General features: G+C 42.2%; 1 protein-coding gene across 2 annotated transcripts in view; it reads left to right on the top strand.

Annotated features, from left to right (window-relative positions):
* Positions 1–23,068, top strand: part of KCTD1 (potassium channel tetramerization domain containing 1) — an 87,270-nt gene that overhangs the window by 23,995 nt on the left and 40,207 nt on the right. For both annotated transcript variants that reach the window (XM_054583482.1, XM_054583481.1), the window contains exon 2: positions 20,981–21,159. In XM_054583482.1, coding sequence (XP_054439457.1) covers positions 20,996–21,159 — 164 coding nt within the window. In that variant the 5' untranslated portion in view covers positions 20,981–20,995. The remainder of the gene's footprint in view (positions 1–20,980; positions 21,160–23,068) is intronic.

Raw genomic sequence — 23,068 nt, 5'->3', positions numbered from 1 at the left:
CAATGTCATTCTGGGAGGCAAAGAAGGGAATGAGGTGGAGCAGTCGCTTGGGCCTCGCTGGAGTCGGTGGGGAGTTATGAACACTGGCTTTCACTGGGTAGCCTGTTCCCAGAAGCCAGCCCCGGAAACAAAGCAGATTGCAAAGCGGACCAGAGCGCGTGCATCCTTGCAGTTGATCACAAGGCCTCAAGCAGGTGATGTAATCTCCTTAGGACATTCGCTCTGTGAGGATATGAGCAGCCTTGCCTCCTCAGGCAGTGTCTGTAAGCCTAGCAGTATCTTCCTTAACCCCTAAGGCCCTCTGGAAAGTCATTACTTTTTCTTTGGAAAGAAAGTTGCATTGAGAAATAAGCCAAGACTGTAGAAGTAGGTGTTTGGATAACTCTGTTTTCTCCCGGACCTCTCGGAGGAAGGCTCTGGAGGCTGGTGGCTGGATTTTCTAGGAGAGATGTTTTTGGGGCATAAACTCTGATAGTCAGCTGTCTTTCCAGAGGCCATTTTGGGTGAAGCTCATCCAGGCAGTACTTACAAACAGTGAGATCCAGGCTTTGTGTTGAAGGAGGAACAAAAGTTGTGGCTGTAACAACTCTGGAACGGCACGTGTGGTGTTGTGCCTTTGGTATTTTTAAATTTGAAAAAATGTTTTATAATTTAACACAGGTACGTGGTAAAATTTTAAAATATACCGTGAAAAATAACCTTGCCTCCTACTTCTTACTCTCCCTTCCCCATTTTCCTCCCTTGAGACAACCACTGTTATATTTTCTTATGAATTCTGATAAATGCAGACATTTAATATGCATCTTTAAACATATTGCATGCATCCCATATGCTTTTTAAAAGGCAGAGCTTTCTTAAATGTTTGGGTGTATGGCAGTTGCTCAAAGATTTGGAAAGAGTAAGACAAGATAGAAAGAAGATGGAATCATGGTTGGGGATATTGATTCCCAACCGTGAGTGAATTTGGAAGCTACCATAAATAATAGAAAGCGTGGCCAAGAGAAAAAAATAAAAATCGTATACACAGTTAAATGGAGCTAATTCTATCTGCAGAGACAGAATGTTTTGGAAATACAGTGGGACCCAGAATATTCTCGTTACGTATACTGTGGGGAATCTTTCGGCGTCTTTTATTCTTTCTCCCTCCAGAGCCCGAAATTGGTGGAGGGAAGCACCTTTGGAACCCCGGCAGTTAAATGTGGTCCCCGAGTAAGAGGGACGTGCTGTCCTTAGTGACAACCAGCACCCCCCACCCCCACTGGAACAGGGACAGTTTATGCAGGTGAGGTTCCTCATCCTAATCCAGTTGTCTGGGTGAGCACCTCACCTCCAGGCAAGGGGAAATGGGGTCACGCAGGGCATCCCCACTGGCATTAGAAGCTACTCAGGTAACAGTCAAGATGCTTTTGAGTTAGCACCGCCCTGTGCCCACCCTGTGACTGGTGCCACTCCTGAAGCCCTCAAATCCTGTGCTGGACTCTAAGTAACCTCCAATTTTTCTTACAACAGCCCTTTGAGACGTTAAAACATTGATTCCCATCCACACATTATAGATGTAGAAATTGAGTCTTACAATGGCCAAATCCCTTGTCAAGTTCAAATAAAAAGTACATCATTGTGTACAACTTTCCTCAGAGTAAGTGAGGGGAAACATGGTCCTGCAAAGTAGGTGTCTGTTTGTAAACATAGAGTTCCCAGGTTGGGGAAGTTTTGGGAAAAATGCCATCATTTTGGAAGCCCTGTATGAAGAAACTTATTTAACTCAGTGTTTTTTCCAAATTTATTTGATCATTAACTCACCACCTTCCCCACCTGGTAAAATCCAACAGTGCTGTTTCCCATAACATTTTAGGAGACGAAAGTCTACAACATTGCCAGGGAAAAAATGTAATTTTTTAGTAACTTAAAAAATATATCTCTGTAAATGTTTATTTGTACTACTTAAAATAAGTTAGCTCTAATAATTTTACTGTAATAATTTGGAAACTGCAGAAGGTACCCACATGGCTGTCAGCCACCAACGCTTTTTTTCTGATACATGGAGAAGCGAACAGGCACCATGGGAGACACTGGAAACCTGCTATAGGTCTCAGCCACCTCCTGGCTTTGTGACTTGACCAAATTACTTAACCTCTGTAAACCTCAGTTTCTCTATCTGAAAATGACATTTATATTAATTACTACTTTATGGTCATTGCAAAGATTAAATGAACTGATTCACATAAAGCACTTGGCACAGTGCCTGGCATATGGTAAATGCTCAGAAAATACTAACCTTTATTATTCATGAGCTCCATGCAAATTTGTTGTTCAGCAGAGTCTGGTAGATAAGATTCTTGTCTCAGGGATGGATGCCACCAAGATTTAATTACACTTGAGAAAATTACAGTTGGCTATAGTGTCTAATCTTAATGTAACTGGAGAAAAAAACTATACCCTATTGTATTAGTTTCCAGGGCTGCCATAACAACGAACCACAGACTAAGCGCCTTGAACAACTTAAACAACAGAAATGCGTTGTCTCATTGCTCCGAAGGCCAGAAATCACACTGTCTCCAGGGCTGGTTCCTTCTGAGGGCTGTGAGGTCAGGTCTGATCCAGGCCTCTCTTCCAGTTTCTGGTGATTTGCTGGGAATCTTTGGCGTTGCTTGGCTTATAGTCCCATCACCAGGATCCCTGCCTTCACGTTCACATGGCTTTATCCCTGTGTGCTTTCCTGAGTCCAAGTTTCCCCTTCTTATAAGGACACCAGTCATATTGGAGTAGGGCCCACCCTACTCCAGTATGACCTCATCTTAGTTAGTCACGTCTGCAAGGACCCTATTTCCAAATAAGGTCACATTCTGAGGTGCTGGAGGTTAGGACTTGAACATATGAATATTTGGGGGAGACAGTTCAGTCCACAATTGCAGTGTGGTAGGTCAATCCCAAAAAGAACATTCAAGAGAAAATATGTGGTCGTATACAGTTGTGAAAGTTTTGTGCTTGCTTTTTTTAAATTAGAACTATTTCTTCAATCATCTTTACCCAACAAAAAGCATCCATTTTAAGTGTGCAGTTCAGTGAGTTTTGACAAATGTATATACCTCTGTAACCATCACCCCAACCAAGATACAGATCACATCTAAGTTTTCTCCTGTCCGCCCCCCACCCAACACCCCAGCCTCTAGGGAATCACTGGTCTGCTCCCTGCCACTGTAGGTGAGTTGTCATGGTACCTTTACTAGCATTTCATATAAATTAAATTATACTATACACACACACACACTATATATAGTGTATATATATATACTCTGTATATATGCACATACATATATATTCTGTGCTGGCCTTGTTGTTTCTGTCTGTTTTTAAAGCAAGCCAGTAATCCACAGGAATCTAGTGCAGAAGTTTTTAGTAACTATAAACCTAGGCCTTAGAATTCTGTAGCTAGATGAAGCATAATTTTGATAGGTCTTTTAAAAATTTTATTATTTCCTTACCATGCCCGTGGTCCTATATGAGACACCTCATACCCTCATTAAATTCTCTCTTCAGCCTTGTGAGGTGAGTGTTTTTTTCTCCATTTATAAAAAGAGGCATTTTCTTCTATCACTGTTACTTGGAAAATGGGTTTAATTGAGGAAAAGTTGAAGGTTTGCCGAGATTAGGGCTTCATAATAATGGAATACGCCGGTAATAGTATGTTTAGTGAAATGTTACAAGGTCATTGTACAGATTAAATGAGATTGTGAAGCCGGGTGTTGAGTATGGCGCTGACACACACTAAGGGCCCCAGAGGGCCCGTTGTCGGGGCTGTTACTGGTGGACTCGGAGGCCGTCACAGCCGGAGCCCCTCTGCTGTAGCCCAGGCCCCAGCTCTTCCCGCGTCAGAGCCGGGGCAGTCCCCGCTCCTCCGGAGCCGGGTGGCCTGGGGGAGGGAGGGTGGCCCCGCCCCCCTCTTTCATTCCCCGCCCCCCTCTTTCATTCCCCGCCCCCAGCAGCGCTGCCTTTTATGCTTTTCTTCTGCCACTACGTCGTAAGGCTGAAAAGAAAAGATCCCCGACACAGCTGTGGGCACTGCCCCAGAGGAGTTCTGCCGCCTCGGTCGGGGCCGGGAGAATTGTCGTGGCTCCGGCGGGCCTGCGCAGGAGCGGGGAGGCCAGCCCTGCAGACCTGCAGCCCTCGGGAAGCCAAGGCCGGGGGTGCCGGCCGGCGTGGAGACGGTGCAGTGTCCCGGTTCAGAGCTGGGCTGTTCTTACCGTCTCAGCAGTTCCCGTTCCAGCCAGGCCAGAGTAAACGTTTACAGGCATAAGTGAGTTAATCATTTTACGGCTCCTTGTTTGGGACATGTAAAACATATTAGAGCTAAAACATGGAACTGGCGTGCACCATCTTTTTAGCCCTTATGTTAGTTTTGGGCTTTTTAAGTTCCAACTTGTCATATTTTTCTCATTCCTTACTTACCCTTCATATCACTTTTGAAATACGTGTGATGAAGGTCTATTAGCAGGCGTGTTGACACCCACCTCAAACCAAATCTCCGAATTATCTTCATATAAATCTTGAAGAGGTAGTAATTTCAGGGTAAGTGGCAATTAAAAAGCCAGAATTACACTTAATAACCTCCACGGGGGTACCTGAGGTCCTCTGTTGTGGAGTCTTAACAAATACTATTCGTCATCAATAATTTAGATGGGCTATTATCTGACTTCCATGTAGTTTTACAAGGTTACACAGGACTCCAGTTCTCTCCGGGGAGGCGGCAGAAAGAAAATCGCTGGGCACACAGAGCGGAGACTACCTGGCCATCCTGAGCTGTGGGGCTGAGCGGTCTCCCTGAGCCGCAGTGCCTTTGGCGCTTTGGGGGGCGGGGGGGGGGGGCATCACCAATCAGCTCTTTTCTAGCCCTGAGTTCATTTGCTACTCATTTTCAAAATATTAATATGCGGATTTTGTTACAGAGCTGCTAACTCAAATATGATCCTGTGTTACAGATTAACATTAATTTCGTTAAGCGTATTGTCAGACTTGACATTGAGGACACATTCATGCTCATTAGGACAGGTACAGTGAATAGGCTCCGGCTAGAGCTGTCTCATTAAGGCTGAATTGAATTGATTTTAATGCTTTCTTACAAATTTTTACATTAAGAGTAACAAATGGTGATTGGTTCCAAGTATATAGACTTTTACCCCAACCAGCCGCCGTCCCTCTCCCCAATTGTTTTTACATTTAAAACATGTTAATTTCTTACCTCATCCTATCTTCTTCTTTATTCCCATCTAACTAGGTTATATTAGTGCAACCAAAGGTAGCTTTTGAGAGAGAAGTGGTAATCACTGTTTAATTTGTTTAACATTTTAATTTTTGTATACCAATTACATGAAATAGGATATCAAGTACATTATTAGCAGGTAAAATGATTCCAGTGATGGAATTTATTGGAGTCCTAGTCTATATGAATGGTTGAGTGAATATTAATACTCAGGTCACCTTCTCCAAATGCTGGTCAACAGGCCAGAAAGTTAAGTGCCATTATTATAAACTTCATTTGATTACTTTTTAGGGTAGAGTTTCCATTAGAAGGCCAGTGCATTTTCAAATGTAAAGATTTAGAGAGTGTGTGTGTGTGTGTGTGTGTGTGTGTGTGTGCGCGCGCGTGCGCGCGCACGCGCGCACTTTAACAGAACACTTTTCCACAAAATAGTGGACTGACTTAGAAATGAGTAGTTAATATCTTAGCACCACTGTCATACCAGAGTCTCACCTTTTACACATATTTGTCATACAGAAGAAATACAGAAAGGAGGGATGTCTGTTCCCGAGGGCACTTCCGTTCACATGGAAATTCTTCCAGCAGCGACTAACGCCATCATTAGCGTTAAGAGTTTCTGAAGATCTGTCAGAAACATTACTTGTGTGATTTAACATAATTGTGAAAGTTTGGCAAAGTATTCACTGTCTTCATTGAAATAGAAGTTGTACTTAAACAATTTGAGAATAAAGTAAAAGCAGCTTATTATTTTTAGTGGTTAATAACATTAAAGGCTTATGGATACATGTATATATCAAATAATGTGTATTATCTTCCTCAGCAGAAAAGGTAATAATTGTAAAGTTTAAGTTTCTGGGTACAGTTCTCTCTTGGTATCCATGGGGGGATGGGTTCCAGGAACTGCCCGCCCGCCCCGCTATAGGTACCAAAATCTGTGGATGTTCAAGTCCCTTACATAAAATGGTGTATGTCAGTGCATACAGCCGGCCCTCCACATCTGCGAATTCCCAACCATGAACTGAAAAATAATATTTTTTCAATATTACTTTCAGTCCACAGTTGGTTGAATTTATGCATGTGAAACCCATGGATAGGAGGGCCAACTGTATTTGTGTAGCGCTGCATACTATGCAGTATAAAATAAGCTGGGATCTTACAGCAAATTCAGAATCACTGGAAAACAGGGAATAAAGAAATAAGAATGTTCCCTGGCCAGGTCGCTCAGTTGACTGGAGTATCATCCCATGCACCAAATGGTTGTAGGTTCGATCTCCAGTCAGGGCACATACCTAGGTTTTGGGTTCAATCCCTGGTCAGGGAATGTACAGGAGGCATCTGATGGATGTCCCTCTCTCTCTCAAATCAATAAATATATCCTCAGGTGAGGATTTTTAAAAAAGAAATAAGAATGGTTGCATGAACTATGTATAGACCAGTATTTTGTAAATATCCCTTACAAATAACCATTAAATTCTTTAAAAGTAATTATCATTTGTAAAATGTTTTAAACCATTATTAAAAATAATAGCTTTTTTAAAAGTTTATTTCAGGCATTAGGAAAATGCTTTTCATAACTTCCTTTTTTACATGTATTACTGATTTCTTCACAATAATCATAAAAGACATTAACGTCATCGCAACTATGGGGAAACCGAGGCACAGCAGTTAAACCATGTGGCAGGCACGTGGCGGCAGTAGAATTGAAGCCTAGCACTCTGGCCTTGGAGCTCATGAGTCCATTCTGCCTCTATAAGCCATTGTTAATGTGTTGTAATATTTTTTCAAATAGAATTTATAAAGAGTAACTGTCAGTTCATGAGATTATACCATAAAATATTTTATTTCATTTAAATAATGTGCTGCTATGTTGCTGAATTATGTTACATGAAGCATTCAGCCTGTCTGAGCCCCAGGTTAGTTTTTTTTTTTTCCCCTTCTGCTCCTATTCCATACACTGAAGTGGATCTAACACCTTATATAGTTATTGGAGAGAAAGGCTTTCTTCACACACACACAGTCTGTGTGAAGAAAGGTGAAAGACGGGGAGTTCAGGAGCACCCACCTTTTCCATTCTCTTCTGGAATTCACTATGAAGTTATTCAGCAATAGGGCCCAGTAAGTGCCAGGCTCCATGTTAGAGACTGGGATGCAGTGAACAAAACAGTTTGCAACCGCATGGAGCCTGCATTCTGGTTGATTTCCAGGGTGATTCTGAGTATATGTCATTTGTGAAAACCCTTCATCCTGAATTGGGATTTGGTGGGGTGGGACTCTCTGGTGCTGACCAGCCCCTCCCCGCTTGCGTGGTCTGTCCCTCGGAGCCGCAGGGATCCAGAGCCAGCATCACAGGGCTGGTTGGCTGCCGCCTTGTCACTTTGGTAAACCGTGGTAGCGATACCAGCGCCCCAAATGCCCTCCTTCTCAGAATGCGGACTGCTAACCCTGGGGGTTCCTCACAGCACGGGTGTTTTTGCTGTGCAATATGACAGCACCAGGCTTCTCCTGTTGGGAAGTACGAGGTGTTTATTTCCACAAAACCCCTTTCACTGTACTAGAGTTTAATTTTTCCTTAGTTGACGTTTGTGCCTATTAATGCCATGAGATTGTTTTTCTTTTTATTTGACAGGTAGGATGGGTAGGTAACAAATCAAATGGTAGTTAAGGGCCATTGCCTTATGGGAGAAAAATCACTGAGATCATTTACTGGAAGGAGATCAGAGCACTCAATTATAGAGCCTTATAGACTTGCTTTGTCATCATCAGTACTGTTTATTCATTTTCTGCTGTGTGCAAAAATAAAAAAGTATTTCATTAAGTACTGTGGGGGGTTGATAGGAAAAATAACTGAGTAGTGCTTACCCACTGACTTCATTCTGATTGTATCTGTAGGCTTTCAACGGATGCCTATAATCCTCCATTCAGCAGGCTAGAACCATTTATCTGTGAGCTCATTTGTCAGCCAACTTTCCATCTGGGTCAAGGACCTACATGGTTCCCTAAAAATTAGGCTTTAGCCCCGCGATCTTCCGAAGGAAGCAGTCCAGAGGGGGATCATTCAGACTTGTTATCAAGAAGATCGTAGCAAATTGCAAGACCTGGAGAACTTTTTTTTTAAAATTATTTATTTACTTATTTTTTTATTGCGCAAATACATCTGTCTCCATTTTCCCACCACCACTGTCCCCTGCCCCACCCACCCCCACCTGCCACCCTCAGTCCTTCCCCCACTTTTGCTTCGTCCATGGGTCCTAATATGGAGAACCTTTTAAACCCTCCTCCTAAACCTCTTTCGTGGCTCCCCACTTGGAGAGATCAAGTAAGATCCTACTATGGAATAAACAAGGGAGCTGTGGGCAAGTTCACAGGGATTAGAAACTGGCTTCTGTATAGTAAAATACGCAGGTGCTTGGAAAATGAGATAAAATTAGTCGGATCCACCTCATTCCCCCCAGCACACACTCTGTTCCTTCTTGTCTCTCCTGTATTTTTCCTTTCCATCAATTTCTCTTCCCATCTCCCTGAACATCACTGGCCTTTTGTTCTCACTTTCTGCCCCTCTTCCTTTCCTTTTCGTCTTCTCGTTTGTTTTCTTAGCCTCTGTACTTGAGCTATTTTCTGTCCCTTTCTTCTCTAGCATTGACCACTTTCCTCCTTAGGCAAAATTTCATTACCCACCTCACCCTACCACCCCCGCCGTGGCATTATATACCATGTCTTGTGGTTAAATAACCATCTAATAAAATTAAGCTGGGTTTTTTAAGAATACCAAAGACATCCTGCTGCACGTTTCGCTTCCTGGCGCGGAAAGGCTCCGGTGCGATGCCGTCTGCTGCCACGGGCAACTGAAAGGCCTGTTTTCAGAGTGATCCAAGTCCCGTGGATCAGACACCGCCGGATTGCTGCAGACCGAGACAGCACATCTGAGACGGGAGAAAGCAGGCTTAGATCCCAGATACCTTTCTTCTTGCTTTGAATCAACGAACTTTTTTGACCCTGGGCAATTAATCTACATTTCCCTGTCTGTTTTCTGTCTTTGCAAAAGAGAATATTGGCCTTGCCCTCCTCCCTCCCTGGACCTTTTAAAAGACTTATAGGTCATGATTGTTTATAAGGTCTTTGGCTTTCTGGGATCCCATAGGTAACTACTTCATATGCATAAGGCACTCTATAAACTCCAGGTATGATTTTTTTGCTAATGCATTTCCATTTTTGTACCACTTTTTTCTTGCTACTTAGTTTGATCTTTAAAAGGTTGGTTTGTTTTTTCACTCTTGTTGGTATTTATTTTAAGATATTTCTCCCAGAACACAGATGTCTCCTTTATAGTGTGAATATTGTAAAGAATAGCTCATTGCAATAAAATACCAAGGAGGATGATTACATCGCTTCTGTCTTTACTGCTCATTCACATTCTTCCTAATCTGTGCTTTCTGTGCTATCTCCTTTCCCATCTGGTCCTAGGCAGGAAGTTTCATCAATCAATGTCCCATCTGAAACATCCCGAGGAATAAGTGCTCTTTCCAGGGCTCGCAGTCCAGATGCAGCTCTGTTGGCCGCCCAGGGTCACTGGCCGCAGCCGACTGCCAGCAGACCCGGCTTTGGCCATGTCAGAAGGGACAGAGCCAAAGCAGTCCATTGATTCACTTCCCCTTTTATTTCATACCAGTTCAAATGAGAGTAATGCAATTCACATGGGAATAATGTAATCAAGAACCAGAATGACCCAAACAGCCAGAAAAGAATCATCAATGAGGATAAAGATACCCAGGACCAAGTACCACCAAGGAGAAGCCTTGTCGGCAAACCACGGGACCTGCGGCCTGCCTCTCAACACAACACGCCGGCCCCTGGTTCTGGCGTGCCAGCGTTGGGACCACTGTCCTCTAGCACGCCAATTTTCTGTTACCCAGTATGTCTTTTTGAAAAGATGACACTGGTTCTGCATATAAGGCATCCTTACTTTACTAAAAAGCATCTGTTTTTAAAAGATGGATATTACATCACCAAAACAGTTTTTTTTCTGTTTTGTAAGGGAATCTGCAACGAGATGCTTTCAGACCACTCTAGTCTTTTAGAACAATGCAGGATATAAATACGTAAACAAGGCTCCAGTAAAATGGGACAAAGTAAAGAATCTCTCCAAAGGAGGCATTCCGCTCATGAAGCAGTATATTTTATTGGCCATTTCCTCCTGTCAGTGAAGGCAAATAAAAACCATTAGTGATTAAAATTAATCTTCCTAATCAGCCAGAGAAAATGCTGTGATTGCTGAGACATCTCTCAGTGTTGGCTTCTTTGGGTTTTGGGGGTTTTTTTCACCGATACTTTTGGAATGCCTTTCATTTCATGACCACGTCTCCTTTCTTTCATAGGGACTTTAAATTCCAGTTCTGACCTCCTAAAATGCTAACTTTCTTCAGACATTCGAATCTCTATGGTTTACACTTTTTTAAATCATAGAATTGTAAAAAAATCAGAACTGAAAAAAAGTATTATAGACCAACTGACTCAACTGCATGTTTATAAACGGGAAGAAATGAAGTGAGAGACGAAAGACTTGGCCAAGGCCGCATAGCTCCTCAGTGATATGGTCCAGGCTAAAACGCGGGTCTCTCTTTCCTTGAATCCTCGGAAATCTGTTTCTGAATTTAGAAACCTTGATCGATGTCAACACCACGAGAAGCACTGCAACTGCTTCCCTCTTTAGAAGGTAATTGGGTCAGAGTGGGGAGTGTGATCCTTGTAATGTGGAATTACCAAATATAGGTATGTCTTAATTTAAAATAATGTGCCCTGGATTCATAAAACTGAGAATGGTGTGTTCCTTGCTATACCAAACTACCATTTGCCCCAAAGTGATTCCCTTAGGAGTGTCAATAAATAACTTAAAGTATAATTTGATCTTTAAACATTCTATTTGCATGGGGATCTCCTGCCATCAGGAATTCCGTGTGCATATGGCTGATTCCCACGTTACACTCTCAACTCCCTCAACAGCTGACTTCCTCAGTGCCCAGCCTAGCGCCAGAGAGGAGCCAGCCAACGTCTCCTAAATGAATGGAAAAGAGCAAATAAACTTTCCGAACACACCTACTATGCAAGTTACAGTGAGCCAGTATATTTGCAAGCCTGTGAATCTTAATTTTTTACTTCTTATGCAAGTAAGCCAATAGGCATCTAAGAATCTTCAGAAGCTCCTAGGGACTCAATTAAGGTTAGAAAGAATTTAGCTGTTGACACTGCTGGACAAGGAATTTTTATGACCACGTCCAAAAAGTCAGTAAGTCAAGTTTATTGTCTTTTTAGAGGCAGATGTGTCCTGCAGTAAACATCTAGGACTAGCAGTTAGAGGAGTAAATAAAATGCCGGATCTCTGTGGTGGGGAAATAAGAGTCCTTGGCAGGGGCAGGAGTTCACTTCCCAGGCCCGCCGGCTCTTTCCTTCTTCTGTGTGACCCTGACCATCCTTCTAACCCTCAGCCAGTTGTGTTCATCCTGGAACAGACCAATTGGAAGAATGTGGATGGACCATGGCAAATCTCTCTCTCCTCTTGTGAAGCCAGAGCACAGAGAGCTCAGTGATGGAGAGTGGTAACCTCATCCTGGCACACAATGGCTTGGTAATGAATTACCATCCCAGTAAATTCATTACTGGATAATTACAGGCTGAGCCTCTTCACCTCAGAGTCAACTTCCTTCTCTGTGAAATGGTGATAACACTTAACACTGTGCAGAGGTTTCTGATTTCAGACTAGAAGGCCTTCTGTGAGCTCTGGCTGCTGCTTCGTTGCCAGCCTTTGCTACTTGCATCTTCCATCCAAGAGTGTGTGTGCAGAATGCCAGCTTCTCTAAACGCAAGTGTGCATGTATAGCTTGGGCCGTCTTACTCTAGCTGTGTTTTAGATCTGGGGATGGAGGGAGCTAGGGGAATGGACAGATGGCCAGGTAGTTCCCAAGAGTGTTGAAACCATAGGCTCCAGTCCCTTTCTTTTAGTATCACACTAAATAGACTTCTGTGTCAGCTAAATATGATTTACCATGACCTGAGGCCCATTTAATTTTCTGTTCCACATATTTCCTCTCTGGCAAGAAAATAAAAGAAAAGGAAGCATTATCCCTACATTCAGTTTTATTTCTGTATTTCTTTATTCATTCCTTCATTTAAAAATGTCCCCCCAAAAATCCCGATTATGAAGGTAAAATATATAGCAGCATGCCGAGTGTTGGTTGATTTAATTGGGCAGTAAGTTTTTCCCTTTTTAAAGTTAGCATTCTTTACAATTTCAAAAGTAATAAATGTTCAACATCATAAAGCACAAAAGAATAAAGACAAAATCAAAATTTGCTTGTAATCTCATCACCTGGTCTTAACCCCTAATAATATTTGGTGTATTTGATTCCAGCATTTTTTTATTGTTACATACTCATACTTTTGCAAAAATGGCCTTTCCATTTAGAACTGTTACAGAGACTTTCACTTTAGTGCTGTTTTAATTGTTAAGAAATTAGTAACATGTATAGTAGAGCTGGAGTGTGTATTTAAAAATACTCTGTGAGCCATGACCAGTGGGGCTCAGTCGGCCAGGCGTCATCCCACAAAGCGAAAGGTCGCTGGTGCAGTTCACACTCAGGGCATGTGCCTGGGTCGCAGGTTTGCCCTCTTTGGGGCGTGAATGAAAGGCAATCGATCGCTGTTTCTCTCCCTTTCTTTCTCCCTCCCTTTCTTTCTCCCTCCCTTTCCCTCTCTCTAAAAATGAATAAGTAGAATCTTTAGAAAAATAAATAAGAATATTCTGTGATGTTTTAAGTACATTCAAAAAACACCCAAGGAACCTAATGTAAAAATCCAATTATAAAAAACAGCAAAATTCTATCACAATGTTCTCTTTTTTTCAAGTTCACCTCCCTTTTGGGAGAAAACAAAACAAAACAAAGCAAAAAAGAAACAGAGAACTTTTGGCAAATAGTCATTCTTTTCTTGGTCCCAGTTTGGTAATCTAATAAGGGAGCTTCTCAGATACATTATTTCGTTATGAAAGAAAAAAAGGCACGTTGAGGGAAGTCACTCCATGTCTGGCAGAGGTTGTGCATGGAAATAGATAAACAGTAGTAAGAGAAGGGTAACATTTTGCTCTTTCAGATTAGGGTGTAATTGCAGATTAATGTAACACAGTTGCAGTCATTCTGAAACAAGTTCGAAACCTATTTTTTATTTCTGCGGGTTTCTTTTTTTAAAGCTCTGAAATTAATATTTTGATCTGAAAAGCCAATACAGCTCAAATGCCATTTCATTTTATGAATCTGCTATGATGATTCCATTCTGCTTCCTTTCATACACTTTGTCTAAAGCATGTAACTAGCCTCTTGTTATGTATGATCTGTCCTGTTTTTTAAATTTGTCTATGCCCCACAATGTATTATTTTATCAGTGTAAAATGCTGTCTTTCTCACCCATGGATCTTTACCTTCTCAACCACTTTAAAAGCTCTCTGAACATCTCACTAGATCCATAGAAGTCTCTGTACATCTGGTTTACTGGTTTGTCAGACTTCATTTTTCACATGCAAAAGGAAACTCCCTTTACCCTGCTCTGTGCCACGTGCTGTGTTGTGCACCGTCACAAACGTTTCTTTCGTGGCCAGCTTCACCTCTGTGTAGGGCTGGAAGATTCCTCCCTGTCTTAGCAATGAGGAAACTGGAGTTCAATAGGTTTGATCTCTTTTTCCAGCTGACACAAAGGCTAAGCCTGAGTTCAGACCACATTTTCAGATTCCAAAAAATCACAGTACTTTCTCCTGTACCCTCCAGATGTTCTGTGTAGGTGACTTTCCCAGCTATATATCTTGTTTTTCCTTTTAAAAAAAGTGTTTTCTTTTGCTCTTTTTGGGACGGAAATCTTTCTTCAATAGTATGTTATATACTTTCTAATTTAAGTTAGTCTAGGGTTTAGTTTTGGGATGACTTCATTGTGGATGATTTTTGTATGAGCTGAAAAACCAATGATCACACTTGCTAATGAATGGATGAATTTTAAGAATCAGTAGGCTCTATGAGTTTGAAGGGGGCTCTTGTGAATAAAGTGAATGGAAGATCTGATATCAAATTTGGATGCTCAGAAGACTTTTTATTTTGATTCTCTGCTGACTTCAGAGATTGACAGAAACTGTCCTCTAAATAAATCATGTATACAGTATTCATCAATCTGAAAGCACTGCTGGGGCTTTTTTTTTTTTTTAACTCATGAAATTATAAGAAAAGATTTTTTCTCTCCAGGATCATTCTGCTGTTTAAGTCAGTAGGAAGCATAGAGCTTAACACCTGGTTGGAGTTCAATAAATAATATTGGAATGAATGAAGAAACAAATGAGGCCTCTTAGAAAATACATGGACATTATGGTTGAGAGTCTTGTTATATGATTAAGTAACTGTGGTCAGTAAAGTGATGTTTCTCTACAGCACCATTACGGTGAGTCCAAAAGGATTGTGTCAGTCCTGAAATAGCACTCCTGAGGCAACCACAAATTATCACCCTAGGAAGCAGGGTCCTTGGCTAAGGTACCTTGATTACAGTTTGCATGACCTAAATGGTCGGTCAGCTGTCAGGAAGTAGAATTAATCAAAACATTTTATGCTCCAGACAGTCCATATAATATAGATGCTACTTGAGTGTGTGTGTGTGATATGTGTGCATGTACACAAGTATTTTAAACCAGGTTGAAATTTGGAAAAGGTGTGATTTGTATCACATTCCTTTGCTACTCTACTGAATGATAAGAATTACAATATCAAATAATATAGGTAAGTTTTTTTACTATTGACATGCTTTTCTGAAAATATCCCTAAGAAACATGTTTCTTTTCCCAGTGAAAGAGGCAATATAGTCCATCTTGATAGCAAAACCCGACATAAGACAGGGGCATGCGTTCATAACAAATAAAGTCATTAAAACTTTCTGTTTAAACTTCAGCTCCTGCGTTCAAGGCAGTGCCCCTGGGGCTCCGGTTTGAACAGCACACAGCTAGGTGAGATTTAGGAGGCAAATTTTTCATTAGCTTCTTTTGAAAGATGCCTGAAGTCAAATCCGTTAAAGGATTTTCCTACCAAAAAATCGTTGCTGCTCTGTTGGGTAGGTGAGATGGATGGTTAAGCTACAAGGAAGCCACAGAGTGGACGCTGCTGGGAAATGGGAATGTTAAGGGTAAACCCATCAACATGCCAGGCAAATCTATCCAGGGTAGAAATGGGGAAAGAAGAATTAGAAGTAAAAATCTCAGACGGCTGTCTCATGTCAGACTATTTTAGTGAAATTTGGCAAATGCTGTAGGAGGAAATAATAAATATCGTTTTGGATTTTTTTAAAAAAGCAACATTTCATACAAATTTAAATGAGTATCTGAACAGAAAAGTGTTTTGATTGGAGGAGTTTTTTCTAAGATTATTTTTGGTTGATTTTCTTTTAAAGTAGAATTGAGGGGCGGGGGGAGTGAATAAATCTTAGGTATCCATATGGATATAACTGTGTAACCACCCAGATCAAGATTTCGGACTTTCCCAGCTCCCCGGAGGGCCTCTTCTTACTCCGTCCCAGTCAGTACCACGTTCTGAGCTTTGTCATTGCAGATTCGCTTTCCTGTCTGCTACTTTGTGTGAGCGGAATCACACAGAATGTGCTTCAGCGTCTGGCACCTTCTCCCAGCACTTTCTCTGTGAGATCCACAGATGCTTTGTGTGCATCATCATTCTTTTTCCTCCTGTGTGGCTGTTACTTTCTTTTATTTTCATAAAATCAATAAAGAAGGGAGAAACAGTGTGAGAAGGGGAGAGGGAATTGCATATGCTGCATGTTTGTATTCAATTCTAAAACGCCGCTGTCTCTCCATTTCCACACGAATGATAAGTTCATGTTTGTCATGATTTGGGCTTCGCGTGTTAACAAAAATTCAACCAAAGTTTACTGTGCTGTCCAACATAATAGCCACTAGCTACCGGTGGTGGCCTAAATTAAAATTTAAATTAATTAAATTGAAATTAAAAATTCAGTTCTTCAGTTGCACTAGCCACACTTCAAATGCTGAATTAGCCGCAGGTGGCTAGTGGCTACTGTACGAATGGTGTAGACAGAGAAGGCTTTTCCATTATTGCAGAAAGTTCTGTTGGACAGTGCTGTTTACAGAGCTGGCTGTTAGCTCCCTTCCTTGTCATCTTACTCTTTTTCATACATAAGGATGTTATGGTGGGTTTTATTTATTTTATTGTAAATTATCATTTATAGCTGACTCTTGAACAACGTAGAGGTTAGGAGCACTGACTCCCCTGCAGTCAAAAATTTGATTATAACTTTTGACTCCCCCAGAACTTAAATTGTCTCTTTGTACGTGAGGGGGCTTGGTCCCAGACTCCCCACATATACCAAAATCTGAGGATGCTCAAGTCCCCTATAGAAAATGAGGTAGATCAGTGCATACAGTCAGCCCTCCACGTCCATGGACTCCCAACCGCCGATCAAGAACTGTAGAGGTATTTATTGAAAAAAAAAAGTGTGTATATTGAACTACATAGTTCAAATCCCTGCTGTTCAAGGGTCAACCGCAATTCTGTGGTTCTCAGACCATGATGTTACAAGCTTCTGTTCCCTATATTATCTTTCCGCCTTGGCAAAAAAGTACGCAGTCCCACTTTGAGGCCTTGGCAGTAGTGCTTGGAACCCTCTTTCCTGTGTCCCACTGTGTGTGGACTTCTCATCAGTCAGATCTCAGCACGCAGTGTCTCCGGGGACCTTCCCCACCCCACCTCCCTGCCCTCAAGCCTGGGTTATGTGTCTCCTTGATTAAGCAACCATAGTAACCAGGCCTCCCTGCCTGGTAATAGTTACTTGTTCTCTGCTTCTCTGTCCCACTGAACAACAAGCCTAATAAGGCCAAGGACCAAGCTGTCATCTCTGCGGTTGTATATCTCTTTGCTGTTGGTACAGTGCCTGGCACGTAGGAGCTGTTCATAAATAATATGGAAAGAAGGAACACGGACCTGCACAGGGAAGGGCAGTAACTGAGGAGCTTAGTGTTAGGGCGGAGCTCCTCGCCCCTGGATGAGGAGTGCGTTTCAGAAGGGGGTCCAGCGGAGACAGCCTTCTGCCTGGCCACCTTTCAGAACACACATCAGTGCTCTGAGCTGTTTCTTCAGTAGTGATGATGCACTTCTAAATCGTTTGTTCCCCTTTCTGGTTAAAGTTTATGGTTTTCATTTCATGAGAAATAATATGAAAAAACATGCAAACTGAGATGACGATGGGTGAGTGATTCAAGGAAAGGACCGATGGGAAAGTAGAGTTGATGAATGGTGATAATGTGATGGAAAATTCAGCTGCATCTATCAGCTGGTAGCTGTCCTTGGCATGATGGGCAAAGTGTCACCAAATCAGTGACCTCATGGGGAGGCAGTCATGGAAAGTAGTGTGGGGGTCCGGGTATTCTGTCAGGATAGGTAACAGAAATCCCAACTCAAACTCACTTTAAAAATAAATTTATTTTCCCAAGTAACAGGAAGCCTAGAGGTAGGAGGTCAGAGCTGGCTGATACGGTGTCAGTGAGAGCCCAGGTTCTCTCTAGCTCTTAGCCGGCTCTTTGGAGCATTGGTCTCATCCATGGGCTGGTAGGGAAATGGCTGCTGCCAGGATAGGCGTTCCATCTGGGACCTTCATGTGTAGAAGAGAAAACGTCAGCTGCAGTCACAGGTGAGGGAAGGGGGTTGCCAGAACTGTTACCTAAAGCATCTGCAGTAGGTGCAATAATAGATACTGAGTAGCTGCTGCGTGCCCAAGACCTCCCCGGCCCGGGTACAGTATCCTCCCCAGCCCCAGCCTGTGGGTTGTAAAAGTGCATTCAGCCCGCACCAAGCAGAACAGACGGAATGAAAACCCTTGACCCCTTTAGCTATCAGTTAACGCCTTAGAAGTGATCTTAGCTAAGGGGACGGACACAGAACAGGAAGAGCTTTCAGAACGGAAAGAATCTAGAAGAGCTGGCAGGGCTCGCCAGAGACCTAGGCAGCCCGAGAGCAGCCGTCTTGAAACGCCCTGCCTGCCCTGGGGCGTTAGTCCCCCTCCCCAACCCCAGCTGAAGCAACACTGGTTTAATTTTAAATTTAGCAATATCCATACATTTATGATTTACAATGTAAGTGGTCTATAGTCCGAGAAATCTGGAATCCTTCAACCAATCAGTTACGGGTGTTTTTCCCCTTCTAGATAGACCTCGCAGTGTTAGCGCTGTGCTGAATGAGGTCACAGTCTAACTACAGTATTAACCCTGCAAATCTGTTCATTTTCGCCCAGGCACCCTCAGGCAGGATATAGAATGTGTCCAATTGAAAAACTATTACGGACACTGCAGTGTGCTGTGATGGGCTGAATTATAACAGGGAGGGGTTTGGGGAGAATCTTGAGCCAGGAAATAATTTTCTAAAAGGAAGTTAGGTAGTATGTCTCTCTTAAAAGTAGAGGTCATAGGATTGCATTTTCAAAGGAAAACGTTTTTTCTGTCACCCAGATTTTAAAATGCTACTTTTAATATTTCCGAACATTAACTGTTTTATATTTCCTACCAACGAAGTCTTTGTGTTTTAGTTCTCCTCCATCCCCAATACCTCTTTAACTTCTTTTCTCTGCATTACAAACATCCTTTTGGGGTTTTTAATACCTATTTTGCATTATTAAAAATATCTAGGAACATATAAAGAATAATTAGTAACACCCATGAACCCACCACTGAATTTAAGGAACAAAGCATCCGCTCTTTTTCTGTGACTGCTCCTGGGCTCTGTTTAATTCAGCATAGAGGCGAGCCCCACGCAGGTGGTCAGCATTTCGTGGAAAGGCCCAATCACTGCCCGGCTCACGCTTAGATTAGGGGTTTCAGAAAGCATGGGAGTCTGCTGTCCTGCCTGGACATGTGGTTAATGCTAAGTAGTTTTAACAACCATGCCCCAGGTAACTCCTAAAGCTGTTTCAGACCATAAAATCTATGATGTTTTGCAAATTTATACTTTATCATGCTGGGTTGTAAATACAAAAATTAGATGACTTCCCCTTTGTAATCTCCTTCAAAGGCATGTTTCAAAATCCTTTTATTATGCCTCATCACTGGCTTTGGCACATGTCGTTTGCGTGTTTGAAGACAGTCCCTGGCTACATTATAAGTCTGAGGGTGTACTTGCGGTGTTCAGAATTCAAACATAAATGCTATTTTAGCTTATTCCTCAATTGTAGACTTTACATATTTGACGCCTTCATTGAGTGCCTGAGATCTGACTTGACTTGTCTGTGGTTTGGGATCTAGAAGCAATCAACCATGTTTGGAGAGTGTTTGAAATATTTACATTGTCTCTGTGGAAAGGATGGAATATTTCAGTTTCTCAGAGAATACAGTTTCTCTCCATGTTCTCACTGCCACCGTGGATCTTCTCCGTTTGCCCACATTGCACCTTTGCCTGTAGGACTAAACTTGCTACATTGACATCGGTCTCCACTGCACCTGGGGAACTTGGTTTCTTCAAGAAGTCGGTACAGAAGAACAGCTTGCTTGTGGCTTATGAGCACATACTTATCCCTGGAGCATACAGTAGTCCCCTTACCTATAAAGGATGCCTGAAACTGTATATGCTACTGAACCCTATATATTCCATGTTTTTTCTTATGCACATGTACCTATAATAAAGTTCAAGCTATTCTCATGCTTTGGGGCCATGAAGTAAAATAGGGTTACTTGAACACAAGCGCTGCCATACTGTGACCGTTGATCTGATCACCGAGACTACCTGGTAAAGTGACTAATGGATAGGGAGTGTCTACGGCATGGACACCTGGGACAAGAGGATGAGTCATCCTGTGCGCCACACAGCTGGTTGGAGAGAGATTCTCTCCAGCTACTGCTACATTCATCCTGCTACCCAGAATGGTGCACAATTTTAAACTTATGAACTGTTCATTTCTAGAATTTTCCCTCTTGTACTTTTGGACTGCAGTTGGCTCTGGGTCATTGAAACCATGGAAAGTGAGACCACAAATGGGGGGGGCACTTCTCTCAAAGCATCCCCAGACCCACAGCCTTCCAGGGAGAGAAACAGGGAACAAATAATAGAGCGAGGATAGATTTTTTTTTCATCTGTTGACAGATAAACTTAGGGTCCCTATTTACAAGGTTGCTCTGAGTACGTGAACTGATGGATAAACCAGTCATGCCCTCTTTTTCCTGATTTGAAAAATGGTTTGAAAACATTTTATGGAACACAGGTGCTGAAAAGTCTGTATTAACTTCAACTGCATCACATTTAGGAAGTTTTCCAAGAGAAGGATAAAGCATACATATTTTATTTAGATGTGTATTGTTTTAAGTGTTGATCATCTTTTCACTTGGAATGAATAGTGCTTCTCCACATGCCATTTACCAGTTGTTAAATGGGAGAACTCATGAGTAAAATTTGTCATAGTGCTCAGAATGATTTGACATGAACATTAGTTCAGCTCCTTGATTCTAAGCCTGGGAAGTTTTTCCTTTGTTCCCGAGTTTGTTTTTCTAACGTTCATTATAACAAAAGTGAGAGCTTGCTAGTTTTATTGCCTAATGAGTATCGTCAGCTCTAGTCACTGGCTTACTCTTTATGATGTATGTGTTTCCTTTCTCTCCACTGGAAAAAAGAGAACGTGTCTAACTTGCTTATCTCTCTGTAGGACAGTCGGCCCAATATGTCAAGACCTCTGATCACTAGATCTCCTGCATCTCCACTGAACAACCAAGGCATTCCTACTCCAGCACAGCTCACAAAATCCAATGCGCCCGTCCACATTGACGTGGGCGGCCACATGTACACCAGCAGCCTGGCCACCCTCACCAAATACCCTGAATCAAGGTAATTCAAAAACGGAAACATCACACTCAGAAGTGCATGTATTTGATGATCTAACTGTTTCTCCTTTGACCAGCATAGCATCTTAGCCTGGCTAGGGCCGGGTAAGGACATGAAAGCGCCATGCGGGCCACCCTGCTCCCGAGGCTGCCTGACATGCTATAGATCTTCTACGAGTCAGGGCTTGACGCACAGCTTAGTGAGGGACACGTAAAAATGTCACATGAGAATGGACGTCTGAGCTACCTCAGTCTGCAAAGATCTTCACATTTTTTAGTGTAGTACGAAAAGGACAATGATTCCTACCCTGGACCTTTCTTCTGTCCTCTTCTTCTAAAACATACTTGCTTATCAGTTTTTAGAGTTTTATAGGCAATCACTTGTCCCACCAACTTGTGAACTAGGGGTAAAAAAAAGAGACTGTTATCAGTGAGTCGGTATATTTAGAACAGTATGCAAAAGTCCAGGAAGCCAAGATAGTCTCGTTAAAAAAAAAAAAAAATGAAGAGCAATGGAACTTATGAGAGCTCAAGGCCAACAAATAAATATAGAAAGTATATGAAGAAGGTTTACAAATAAGCAGCATACACTACGCCTATGAGCTGTGTCCTCCCTTGACCCCACCCAGCCATTTGTAAAGGAGTGCCAAGGAAACAGTTGACTTTGGTCCCCTCCTGGGACAGTCTTCCTGGCTCTGCCTAGACTGGGGGCCGTGCCCTCCTCCTAGAAGGGAATTTATTCTCACCAGCCCTGCAGGTGGATGGTGGAGGAGGCACAAACTCCTGTGGGATGATGTCAGGAAAAAGGGGGCTTCTCTATTTCTGTTCCTATGAAATGGGAACTTGCCACTTGAGCTTCCGGAAGGCACCAGTTGTATTTTTAAGACTCTCTTACAAAGTGACAGATACCTTACAGCCTATGTAGAGAGCAGTGACTTAAAAAATCACTGTCATCTTGATAACTGCACAAAGACTTTTTTTTTTTGTTTAGTCGATCTCACAATTATCCAAAATAACTATATAATTTTAAATGAAATGATCATACCAGTCACTTAGTGTTATTGTGTCCCCACCGTAACCTGAGATCATTGTGGTAGGTCTATAAAATCATGTTACACGATAGTTATATTTCTCCAGAATATTATTGTATAAGTAGTAATCTTTTTAAATAAATGTCTGTTTGCATTTCTTCTAACCTTTTGCTAATACCAGCATCAGCGACAGATAAATAAGATAGATAAGTGTTTATCTGAAGAGTAAGTGTTAATTTGATAATAAACACTTATCAAATTAACACTTACTTCTAGAGGGTAAGTCACAAAACATACATAACAGTCAGCAAACAAATCCTCATCTACAGAAAAATTCACTGGTCTGGTCTGATGGCTGTTTGCTTCAGTCTGATTTTTAAACTCCGATCCAGGAGGGAAGGTAACAATGACACCATTTGCCTGTGATGCAAGCAGTAGGTGTTCCCCTAGTGCTCACTGCATCTGGCTGGCCGTCTTCCCACTGACTGAGGCCCCACAGGTGTTCAGGCCTTCGGGAGGCTCCCAGGTATCACTTGGCCCATTGGCAGTGGTTAGAGGCCCTGTTCATTCAGTTCTGTTCTCTGACATAATTTGCTACTTTAATCATTTTAGTGCTTCATAATAATTAAAGACCTCGAATAGTGTCTTATTGGGAGAGTCCCAGGGCACTTCTCCATGGCTTTTTCCCCCATGGGTATTTTCTTCATGGGTATTTCTGAGCCTTCTTTTTGTCCCTCATCAGCCACACCCCGAGATTTCATGCATCCCAGTCCTTGATACCTGTATTGTCTTAGGGTAGTCACTAGCCATGGGCAGCTGTTGATCATTTGAAATGTGGCTGGTCCAAACTGAAATGTCCTCTAAGTGCGAAATATACACTGA

Source organism: Pteronotus mesoamericanus, unplaced genomic scaffold (genome assembly GCF_021234165.1).
Source record: "Pteronotus mesoamericanus isolate MK-2021 breed Mesoamerican mustached bat unplaced genomic scaffold, CSHL_Meso_final contig_74, whole genome shotgun sequence".
In the NCBI taxonomy this organism is placed as follows: domain Eukaryota; kingdom Metazoa; phylum Chordata; class Mammalia; order Chiroptera; family Mormoopidae; genus Pteronotus; species Pteronotus mesoamericanus.
The sequence above is the reverse complement of the archived record's forward strand: the minus strand, read 5'-3'. Positions and strand labels throughout refer to the sequence as shown.